General features: G+C 33.3%; 1 protein-coding gene across 1 annotated transcript; it reads left to right on the forward strand.

Annotated features, from left to right (window-relative positions):
- The first annotated feature begins 5682 nt into the window (after positions 1-5682).
- On the forward strand, positions 5683-6557 carry LOC123300090. Its single transcript, XM_044882565.1, has 2 exons — positions 5683-5812; positions 5944-6557. Exon 2 carries the CDS (start codon positions 5998-6000, stop codon positions 6499-6501), a length of 504 nt encoding a protein of 167 aa, XP_044738500.1. The 5' UTR covers positions 5683-5812; positions 5944-5997; the 3' UTR covers positions 6502-6557.
- Positions 6558-13303: the final 6746 nt, after the last annotated feature.

Consider the following 13303-nt stretch of genomic DNA (forward strand, 5'->3'; position numbering starts at 1 on the left):
CATTGTCTGCCAAAACCATTAAAGATAGAACAGTTAAAATGTGTTCGATTATAACCAACAAGATCTGAAATTGGTTTCGGTGTTATTAATAACAGTTGACGAGTCTTGTGACAAATGATAAGCGCAAGTTTCACTTTTTTTTAATTTATGCCTCATTCAGAAGAGCTTTTAGGATTATAGCCACTCAAAGGTCAGACGCGGAGAAGATGTTGTAAATGCTGTAATTGAGTGTATGGGTAACCATCATATTCTCCTCGATAAAATTGTGTTGATTTCAACAAATGGGGTCAAAAGTATGACTGGCGTAAGAAAGGGATTTATTGACATATTGAAAATTTACCATTTTATCACAAGATATTTGTGTACCATTGTATCATTCACCAAGCAGCGCTTTGTGTGCAAATATTTCTGGATTAAATTTGTATGCTGAGTTGTGGAATAAGTGATTAACATTATAAATTTTAGGTAAAGCTCTTAATCATCCTCAATTCAAAGAATTTTCATTTGCAGTGGAGAGTGAGTAATCTGATCTTCTGCTTTAATAAACTACAAGGTACGTTGGTTATCAAGAGGGAGAGTTTTATCCAGAGCTAACAGACGATCAGTGGATCCAAAACTTTTATTTCATGGTAGATGTTACGTTTCATCTAAATCAGCTTAATCGCAAACTAAAAGGGAAAGGAAAATTACTTTTTTCGATGTAAGAAGAAATAATAACATTCGAAAACAAATTATCCATTTTTGCTCAGGATTTTGAAAGTGAAACATTGTTTCATTTTCCGAGCCTGCTGAAGCATCGCCAAGAAAATAATTCGCCAATTGGAAAACACCATTTTAAAACAATAATTTTAAATAAGAGGGAAGCATTTGTCAGGAGGTTTCAGGAATTTAAAAACAGCAGAGCAACTTTAGGATTTGAAATTGTTTCCTTTTTATATTAACATTGGTAGCTTTGAAATACAATTGCTAGGCTTAAAAACCAAGGAGATGTGGCGCTCTATGTTCGAACGTCTTTGCGTTGAATTGGAATAATTGGAGAAGAATAAATGTAATCTTAGTTCACAACACAAGAGACATGATAGTTCACAACACAAGTGGTGTGATGATCTGCAGAAGGAAGACAATCATTTCCCACGCTTGAAATAGTATTCCTGACTCTTACGGTCAGCTAAAAAGCTCGCGTTTGCTGTTCTTTCCTTTTTCGATTCTACGTATATATGCGAATAATCTTTTTCAAGCATGAACATTATCAAGAGTAAATTGAGAAGTCATCTTATTGATGAGAACTTGGAATGATACCTAAAATTAAAAACAACAACATACAAACCTGACTTAATCAAACTTTCCAAGCGTACGAATCTAATAGTGAAACAGTGCATACAAATAATTGTTGTGAACAAACTCAATTTAAACTTAAAAAAAAATATATTATATAAACATCAGTTGATGCTAATATAAATGTGATACAAACAACTAGTAACTACTAGCTATCAACAACAATACTTATCTATCTACTCACCTTGTGTGAGTAGAAATAAACAACTTAAAACTATCTATGTGTATAAATATAAAAAACTTTTATACCAAATACCAAAAAAAAATAACATACATCATAACCAACACCTCAAAATCAAACAAAACTATCCTCAAAGTGCAACCAACAAGCTCAACAACCACCCCAACACAAACTAATCAAACTCTATACCAAAAACATCGACATATTCCAATATTCTAAAAACCGAAAATTATCCATCAAATCATCATGCAATAGTTATACAAAAAATGGAAAATATCTAATTCACAAACCACATACTAGCATTAAAAAATATAATAGATAGCAATCAAGTAACCGACGCCTATCCTATGAGCTTTTGCCGTATATGTAAATATCTGAAAACGAAAGAATTGGCGGACGAAATAACAGACACACATAAACACATAACAATCAAAGGGCAACAAGCACCCATTAGAAAACTAATCGCACCAACAAAACGTATGATCATTATCGTACCACCAAACATACCCAACGAACTTATTCTTCAACAACTGACAATACATAAAATTAAACTCACGTCACCAATAACCCGAATCAAATTGACAAATCCAGAGTTATTACACATAAACAGTGGCAGAAGACAAGTATATTACTTGCCACAAACTGAAAACCCTATCCCGGACTCATTTACAATATAACATGAAGAAGAAATACATAAATAAATATAAACACTGAAAAATGCGAAAATTGTAATCGACATGGGCATACAAAAGACCGATGTAGAAACATACAAAGAAATCCAGTATAACCAAAAAATAATCAAACACCAACACCCGAAACAACAAACTCAACAGAACCAACAGAAACCTTAACCACTCCAAACACAAATATAAACACACAAGACGAATCGAATACAACCTCAAACACAACACAAAATGAAAACCCAAAATCAGATACAACAAATTTTGAAAAAATATAGCCGACACCCCAACAAATACAATCATCCAAAACGCAACACCATGTACATCCAATAATAATGATAACGACAAAACAAGACACAAACCCAAAAAAAAAAAGACAACGAAATAAAAATAGCAGCTCCCAAGAATCTGAAATCGATAACTCAGCTAAAAAACCCAACACCACAATTGTTCAAACTCATCAACAGGGTGAAAATATAATCCCCATTACATCCAGTGATCTCAAACAAAAACACGATAAAAAAAACATAAAAGAAAAACAAACCCTGATCCAATTAATCGATAATGTCAAAGAAAGCATCATAGCCGAACGCTGCAAATACATATTTAACTTCGAACAAATTAAAAATTTCTTAGGGGGCGTCCATAAATTACGTGAGATGATTAAGGGGGGGAGGGGGTCGAGTCAAATATCATCTAATCTCACGTTGGGGAGAGGGGGGGGGGTCTCGACAAATATCACGCAATTTTTTTTTCTGATTGAAACAAAAAAATATTATACTATTTTGTTGAATTTAATCCAAATTGTATGTACATGTTTAAAATTTAATCTTAAGCGTTAACGTAATATGATTACGATTATTCACTAATTCGTTCGGAAAAAAATTATTCCATTCATACTTCGACGTTATATATCTACTGAATGTCGAACCACCATATTTATTTTATACTAAATAGCTCAATTTAGTCTGAATTCACGGTACAGTGTAGCCTGTCCTTTGTTTTTGCGCCACTATCAGCCGAACTTGCGACTCGATGAACGAGAGCGTACGAGCTGAGTGGCAGCGACACACGGACAGGTTCTAACCTTCTTTGTTTATTCTTGTAATTGTTTTACTCGACTCGGTGCATGCCATAGATAAAATAATAGTAGAGATGGACTATACAGTATTAAAATGTTAAGAAACCAATGAAGCCGTCTTATGCGGTATGGTGCGTTAGAAAACGAAGTAAGAATGTATGGTAGGGAAAGCATGACGTATTATTTTGTACAGCGAAGTACTCACGAGTAATTTTAGATTAAATTATTACAATACTATTACAATATCTTTGGTGCATGCTCTTACTATTTTAAAATGAGTTATCAAGATTTTTATAACGCATACGTCAAAAGATATGTCTATAAGACAAAGAAGTCCTGCCAAGACGATGTGATAAAATTATGGAATACCGCGAAGCAAAAATTCCCGAAGAAAGAAGAATTAACACATCACATTCAACATGAGATTGAACGGCTTCTCAGAGAAGCCACTGAAAGAAAAGTTCGGTCTATTTTAGCATTCCTTCCAAAGGTAGGTTTTATATATATTTTTTTTAAGATAATAATTTTTTTATATAAACGTTATTGTTACGATTGATATCATAGAAAAAACTCAAACAGTGAAATTCTTGAGAAAATATTCTAAAATCATAAGTACCAAATATTAGCGCGGTTATTCCTTTTACTGTTTTCACATAATTCAATATTTTTTAATTTTGTGTTTATCTATCTTTTTGATTTATTAGATTTATTTCTTTATTCTGATGCTTTGATTTCAGACTAACACTAAGATTTCTAACAATTCTACGATTAAGGCTGGGACAAGTACTGAGAGTGTTCCAAACGTGGAATGTGCAGGTCAGGTTCAGATCAACGATCATAATATTCAGAACGCGGAATCTGCAGTTCAGGATGAGATTAATAATCAGCAGTCAGGAGATCAAGATTTGGACGTTGACCCTCAACCGGCAGGTTAGTATCCGTTTTTCTTTCTATCGGTGACGTTTTCTTCATTTTGTCCTATTCTAAATAGAAGTTTTCTGCATTTCGCAGGCGCTTCGAAACGGAAAAATCAACCTCTTGTGATCAGCGATGATGAGGATGAAGCTATATCGAACACTACACCATCCAACGTACGTCCCACTCCAGCACAAGATGCTACGAAGAAAAAGATTGCTAAGCTGCGTATGGAGCTTGACTTAACGGAAAGGCGCAAAGGGTCTCTTGTAGCTGACGGCACTGAATTTAATAAAGCATGTAGTCTGCGGCAAGAAATTGACAATTGTGAGAAGGAGCTCAAGCTCAAAGAAAAACAGAGAATGTACTCTATGACGCATAGAAAAAATAAAAAACAAAAACTAATTGAATTATGTTCAAAGAATCCCGATGCAGCTAAGTCGTTGGCGCCTCGTGCTGGCAGTGGACGCCCACGTTTAGAAGAAGAACAGTCTGAATTGCTAAAAACAATAAGTGATTTAGCCCTGTTTGGTGCTTCTGCTGAAGAGCGACGTCGTTGTGAGATAGTTCGCACAGTCCATACGCTTTCAGAACTTACAAATAAACTAAGCGAGCTGGGATTTAATATTTCAAGAAGTGCTACTTATATTAGACTGTTGCTTAGACGGGCCAATACACGAGAAGCTAAACGCCATGTTGTGACTGTACCGGTGAAGCTGAGTCGTCCTGAAGCTGACCGTCATAAGGCACACCAAGACCAATACTTTTCTGTGGCCTCCATAAGGTCGCTGGAAACGATAGCCTCAGTTCTTGGTCCTGACTCCGTAATGTTTTTATCTCAGGATGACAAAGCCCGTGTTCCTATCGGTCTGACAGCGGCAAACAAGCAGGCGCCATTATTAATGCATGTTGAGTATAAAGTGTCGTTACCAGATCACGACTTTGTGATTGCTTCGGGGCACAAATTAATTCCAAGCGTGTATGCTTTGTGTGAAGTAAAGCCCAATGACATGGGACGACCAGAAGCTGTGTCATATAGTGGACCAACTTACATAGCAATACGAAGTGGCAAGCACTCTTCGTCAACTGCAACTAGTCACGCTCAAGACTTGGACACACTTTTAACAATTGAGGCTTTTTCTACATTTATAAAAAAATATAGACAGCAAAGTTAAACCTGTTCTTATAATTTCAAGTGACGGTGGGTCTGATGAGAATCCGCGATATCGTAAAGTGATCGCACACGCCATAGAGCATTTCAAAAAATATGATTTAGACGCAGTATTTATTGTGACTAATGCCCCTGGTAGGAGTGCATTCAACAGAGTAGAGAGACGCATGGCTCCACTCAGTCGAGAACTGACAGGCGTTGTTCTTCCCCACGATTCTTTTGGGACACACCTTGACTCCAGCGGTAGAACATTGGACGAAAGTCTTGAAAAAGATAATTTCAAAAAGGCAGGAGATATTTTGGCTGAAATATGGTCTGGAGTGTGCATTGACGGACACGAAGTAGTCGCTGAATATATAGACCCGAATACTGACACTTTCGGCGTTCCAGACCTGCCAGCCGAAGAATGGTACACTGAGCACGTTAGAGAGAGCCAATATTTACTCCAGGTACATTGCAGTTCATTCATATCAAATTTTTATGCGTGCCTATTTTTTTTTTAAATTTATTAACGAGCGCGATCGTCAACAAATTTTTGTTTAGAGCTACAAAGGGAAATTGTTCTTAATTTTTTTTTCAGGTTGTGAAATGCGATGACCAAAAGTGCTGCAGCCCACGCCGGAGTGATCTGCATATGATTCTTCACGACCGTTTTCTGCCACCTCCATACCCTATCACTCAGGTTGATGGACATTTGACGATTCCGGACTTTAAAGAGCATGACGGAAAGTCATTTGCTCCATTTCTAATACGAAACTGCCTACCAATTCAACCGCTGAATGATTTCATCAGCACGCCTTATGATCTCTATTGCCCAAGTGTACATGATGATTTAGAGAAAAGGTGCTGTAGTACATGCGGTATTTACTTTGCATCTGTCACAAGAGCTGCAGAGCACAGGCGAGCCGCCCACATTGCACCAGCTAAACAAGCACGTATGCTCCGCAAAATGCGACCATCACGGATTGTCACAAGACGAGCTAATGAGTTACTGTGCGCAAGCGTCAACGGCTTGGAGTGGCTAAATCAGAACGAAGTTGAAGGAGCGGATGATTTTACTGAAAATCATATGGACATGTTGGTTCCAATAGTCTCTCTTGAGACCGCGCATAATTCTCCATGGACTGAATTAGAGTAATTCTTTTTTTTTAATCACAGTAGACATAATTTAAGTATTCTATTCTTAACTTTTTATTACATTTATAACTCTCAGCAATATTGATTGTTAGTCTTAACTAGTCGTAAATAAAAGCACAAACCAAATTGTTTTTTTCTTTTTACAATAAACAATCTAACGCGTTTACGTAATAAACCCACATTCTGAAAAATCTCACGTGAGATTGGGGGACGGGGGAGGGGGTTGACTAAAACCTCACGACATCTCACCAAAGGGAGAGGTAGGGACAGAAAATTTAAAAAAACATCTCACGTAATTTATGGACGCCCCCTTAACAGAAACCTACGGGAAAAAAATATTACGTCAATAATAAATAAATACACGGAATCAACAGAGGATCTAATACATATGTTCAACAATATATATCACCTTTTTGATGACAGCTTATCAAAACAATTAACCTAGAAGCTCTTAACAAAAAAAAGAAAAGAACTCCAACCTTGAAACCTCAGACGCAGACACCAACTAAACGTACATACAACAATAACTGCAACTAGACATCAATGACAAAAAATATGAATAATAGCATAATAATGGATTTAGACGACTGAGCGAAATAAAACAACTATTAAGTAAATTTCAAAATAAAATCATATGTTTGCTAGAAACTCACTTATTGGAAAAACACAAACCATCTCTGAATAGTTACAATTGCAACAGACGTGACTGTTTAGATGGCGATATCGCATGTGGAGGAGTAGCCACATTTATCCATAAATCAATGCACTCCAAAATATTAAATATTCACACAAACCTACAATCTATAACAACAGAGGTTTTCATAACCCAAAATAGAAAATTTTATATATGCAACATATATATCCCCCCACATACAAACTTCCAAACAGCAGATATTCAAAATATTATCAATCAACTACCCAGACCATTTATACTATTGGGTGATTTGAATACCCACATGATATCTATAGGAAGCAATTGGGCTAACGCTAGAGGCGCTAATATAGAAAAACTATTTTTCGATAATGACGATATTGCAATATTAAATATCGGCAAACTCACTCACTTTTCCCTATCTACGGGAACCTTCTCGGCAATTGGCCTCTCAATAGCGTCGATGAACTTAACAAGTGAATTGCCTTGGGATGTACATGACGATCTATGCAGCAGCGATCATTTCCCAATAATAATCAATTATTTAAATTCAGACACCTGTATACAAATTGAACGCTACATATTCGACAAAGCTGACTGGGCCCAATATTACGACTTAACCAAAATTGACTATGACGTAAATACCACAAATGTAAAATTAAGTAATTTAAAAAGACTAATATTCGAAGCTGCAGACAAAACAATCCCGAAAACAACACAATATTCAAAAAATCGTCAAGTTCCATGGTGGTACCATCATATTTCCGAGCTAATCAAACACAGAAAACGAGCCTTACGCAAATACAAAAAACTATTAACCGATTTTATCGATTTTAAAAAGGCAAGAGCATTAAAGGCAAGGCAAGGTGGAGAAATCCAAGAACAAAAACAGATCAAATGGAAGGAATTCATTCAATCAATAAATAGTGACTCTTCTGATAAGGATATATGGAGCGGCATCAGAAGACGATAAATATCGATGGGATCACTATCACAGATCCTAAACTTATACCAAATTTATTTGCTGAATATTTCGCAAATATATCAAAAACACCAAATAATGATATATTAGATCACAACCAACTATTATTCAACACAGCGTTTCCCACAGAAGGTGATGAAAACTTCAACATAAATGAATTTGAAACAGCATTAAATGAAATAAAACCAACTACCCCTGGTGCTGATAACATATATGTGCAATTGATTCAAAACTTACATCCATCTGCCAAACAATATCTATTTGAAATATACAATAAAATATGGAATGAACACAAGATACCTGACGAATGGAAACAAGCCATTATTATACCAATTATAAAACCTAATAAAAATAGCAAAATCATGTCTAATTACAGGCTCATTTCTCTAACCAACCATATGTGCAAAATAATGGAACAAATGGTATCGCAAAGATTAACATGGATACTAGAAAAACTTCATTTCACCAAATCAATTTGGTTTCAGGAAAAACAGATCCACTCTAGATTGTCTAACTTTATTGGATATTCAAATCAAAAATTCACTTGCATGTATGCAAAACCTAGATGCTATTTTTATCGATATAGAAAAGCTTTTGATAAAACAAACAGACTTAAAATTTTAGCTAAACTACATTCTTGGGGGCTTCGCGGTAAATTAGCCTTATTTTCTAACAAACAGAATCTTCACAGTCAAATTCCAAAATCATTTTTCAAATATACAAACATATACAAATTAGAAAATGGAATCCCAAGGATCTGTTTTATCGGCTACCCTATTTAATATTGCCATAAACGACATAATATATATTATTCCCAAACCAGTTCAAACAATCATTTACGCTGATGACATTGTTATTTACCTCAACACATCCAATGAGGCATACGCTCAAAGATGTTTACAGAAAGCTTTAAATAGCATCAATTATTGGACAACAATCAATGGGTTAAAGATATCTACCACGAAAACCAATTATGTATCCTTCCACAAATATAAAAAAAACAATTTAAGTCTAAAAAAAGAAAATCTAATCATACAAAGCTCAGATCATCAACGCTTCTTGGGATTAATTTTTGATAAAAAACTAACTTGGAAACAGCATTTAACTGTACTAAAATCCTCATGTACTCATGTATATCGATGTATATCCTAAAAGGACTGTCAATGAAAAACAAAGGATCGGATCGTAAAACATTGAGAAAAGCCTATAAATCTATCCTTCTATCCAAAATTGACTATGGAAGCATAGTTTACAATACCGCAAAGCCAACAAAGGAAATCTTGGATACTGTCCATAATGAATGCTTGGGTCATATTAAACCACATCAGTCAATAGTCTTTTATGTGAAATTGGAGAATCAAACCTAAATATAAGGAAAAAACAATTAACTATAAAATACCTCGTCAAACTTAAGGAAAAAAATCTTCCTAAATTCAACAATATCCTGACTACAAATCCGTACACTCATCTATTCCAACAAAATAAACTATCTCTCCCCATTTGCCTTAACGCCAAAAATATATTAGACGAATACGAAATCTCCACAAATTTATTATCCAATATCCTTAATAAACCCAAATTGATTTGGTGAACCCCCTTGGAACCGAAATAATATAAAAATTAACCTAACATTAAACAGTTTTAATAAAAATATAATTAGTTCTACTGAATTTAAACAACATTTCAATGAACTGATTCACACTAATGCTGCCGCATTCACAATTAATAATACTATACATAAAATTAAACTAAATACAATATGTAATAATTATGAAACACAATGAAATATCACTTTTAGCTAAGACTCCAATCATTAGTTGAATAATTACTTTACCGATGCACAGATGTCAGATAAATATATATATATAAGTTAAATTAATTTTCTTAAAAAATCCTTATAATGATATGTTATGAAAAATATTAATATTTTCTATTTTCATTTTTAATTTCTGAAATATTAAAAATACTTACAGTATTTTTATATGTATGAATTTTTCATAAAAAGGAAAAAAACAAGTAATTGTTGGACAAGGAAAGATGTATACATAGCTAACATATAAATTATAGAAACAGCTATTTAAATTCATATATAAAAGCTAGACACTGTATACAGTCAGTCAGTGTGGTACGCAGAACATCAACAACATGGAATAAAGGAAACTATATATACATCTTTCTTCGAGCAACAAGGATATGTATAAACGTCATTTAATTTAATTTTCAAATTCAAAATGTTCTGGTGAGAAATAAATAAAAACATGCATTAAATATTTTAATTTCATTTTGAACTTTATCTTATTTCTTTAATAAATTTGATACTTGTTCTTTTAATTCAATCTAAGTGCTAAATGACAATCAAATAAGATTATTTTATTGAATTGTAAGCAACTTTAGATAGATGATATAAAAATATTATTTTATATAGTATTGGAATGATTTATGTAACTTTTTTGGGAAGTTCATGTGTTCTTGGTGTGTGATGAATTTAACACTCCAGAATATAGTTTAACATGAACCTTTTTTGTTGTTATATTGTTTTTTCTAAATGAGAAATTTGTAACCACGGTCATATATACAGGTCTGTTAACTTCATATACCATCACATAGAGTGAAGCGTGATCGATATAGTTGAACCGTAAAGTAGTTCCCGCGTGGAACACTGGTGGTGCATGAGTAGTCGTTTGCATGTGGTATACTTTATTTCGTATTGATAACGCAAACTTCGACAAGCACGCCATCTGCAGTCTAGATCAAGAAGCTCCAGTAGCGATACGCGTATCGGTCACAGGTTTGGGCAACGAGTTGTTAGACCTGTATATACGACCGTGTTTGTAACTAATTATTTTTTTTTGTTGTTGCATAAATCATCCTTGCTAATTTTTTTTTGAAACATTTTGTTTCTTTTAGATATGACTAACTCATTATTTTAGACTATGTCATTTATATATTTATTCTTTTTTTTAAAGTTTATTAAGTAAACTTTTTTGGATTCTTCTAATCCATTTAATATATGGTTAACTCTCTTTATAGAGACGATATCATGTTATATTATTTTACGATGTCATTAATATGTATTTATTTCTTTCTAAAGTTTATTAAATAAACTTTTGGATTTTTTTTAATCCATTTAATATATGGTTAACTCTCTTTATAGGGACGATATCATTTTGTATTTTTGACTATGTCATTAATATTTAATATTTTATAGAGTTTATTAAGTAAACTTAGGATTATTTTAAATCCTTTTAAAATATGATTAACTCTCTTCTATAGGGACTATATCATTTTGTATAAACTAAAACGGTCGCTTGGTTTGACAAATTGTGGTATGCATTCATTGTAATATGTTTTTGTTTTTTTTACTTCACTATTTTTGAACTCGTTGAATGTGGTACGCAATTTGTCGAATCAAGTCACTTGTATATATAATTCTCTTATTTGCTTTTGTATGGACTATTTTTTTTTTAATTATTGTGAAAGAATATTGGTTACGAAATTGAATTTAATCTTTTTTATTAGTAAAGAATAAAACTCGAATTTATTAAAAATTTAAATACTGATTTCATTATTTTCTCTTAATTCAGATTTATATTTCAGATTAATTAATTTTCACGCTTCCACGTAAACATTTATGAATGAATTGAACTTGTTACATATATGAGATTGAGTACGGTTAACTCGTGGCTAGAATAATCTAGTTCGAGAGAATATCTCGGTTAACAACCATTCTTATTAGTACTTGTTCATTTCACCCTAATACAACGTTACAATATCAATTAACTATAAATTTCGTTACAATTTTTATATTAAACTTTTTTTTCTTTGTATCAATTACACTGCTGAAGCCATTGCCATTCTAAAAGCACTAAAACACATTAGAAATAATGAACAAAAATTTAATACTAATTAATAACTAATAATATGTGATTCGCAAAGTGTCCTAAACGCCATCAAAAACTCTAACAACAAAAACATATCACCAATAATCATAAAAATCAAAAATCAAATCTTTTCATCACGTAGCATTTATGATTCTTCAATAAACTTCCCATCATTCCATCGTCGCCTGTCTTAGTAAGCAGACGCCTTTTGTCAATTTTCCAATTTTTAAAAATAAATAATATTTAATTATTTTAATTACTTAAAAATTCCATCGTAAGCAAAAAAAACTGACACAGTTTTAATAACAATGTGCAATACTTAAATAAATAATTAAAAAAAAAATTTGCAATAGTTAAATAAAAAATTTAAAAAAAAATTTGCGTAAAAATAGTGTTAAAATACATTTTTGATATATTTGTGCTGAGTTCATCAATTTGTTATGAGGTCAGTGCATAAACCCATTAAAGGATGCCAAATGATTCTAGAAATTTAATTTTTACACCACCTTTAATATGTTCTCGCAAGACATCAAAATCACTCCTTGATGATCTTCTAGAAGTTAGTACAAACCATCAAAAGACGCCAGAATTCTTAAAAATTAGGGCGAACGTCAATGCTTACAATAGTAATGCAGACAACTATATTAAAGAATATGCTAACATATCCAGAAGGTTAAGCATGTCATCTCAAGACTCTAAGACAATGGATAATATCAATATTATTACGCCCATAAATACACTGCCAATTTCAAGGCCTTTCAACAGGATTTTTTTGTCTTCGGATTTGACAAAAAATACAACGTAAAAGTGCTTAATAATCAAATCAAAATCATTCCCAATGACATCAGTATCTACAAGGATATGGTAAAATCTTTTCGATCGAAAAATGTAAGCTATTACACTCATCGGTTGAAGCAAGAACGTCCTTTCCGTGTAGTCTTAAGAAATGTTCACTGCACCACAGCACCTGAAGACATTATTGAAGATTTGTCCGAACTGGGGTACGTTGGTGAAAACGTCTCCAACATAAAACATAGTCAAACGAAGGCACCACTGCCAATGTTCTTTATCGACTTAAAAAATGATCCTAATAATAAGTCAATCTACTCGATCAACAAACTTGGCAACAAAATAGTCAAATTTGAGCCACCAAACCGAAAACGGGAAGTACCCCAATGTAGGCGGTGTCAAAGATTCGGCCACACAAAAAACAGCTGTGGAAGGACATTCAGATGCGTGAAGTGCACTGGTAATCATCCCACTAGTGAATGGCCCAAGAAAGCTCGAG

The sequence above is a fragment of the Chrysoperla carnea genome, chromosome 5, assembly GCF_905475395.1.
Source record: "Chrysoperla carnea chromosome 5, inChrCarn1.1, whole genome shotgun sequence".
Taxonomy (NCBI): domain Eukaryota; kingdom Metazoa; phylum Arthropoda; class Insecta; order Neuroptera; family Chrysopidae; genus Chrysoperla; species Chrysoperla carnea.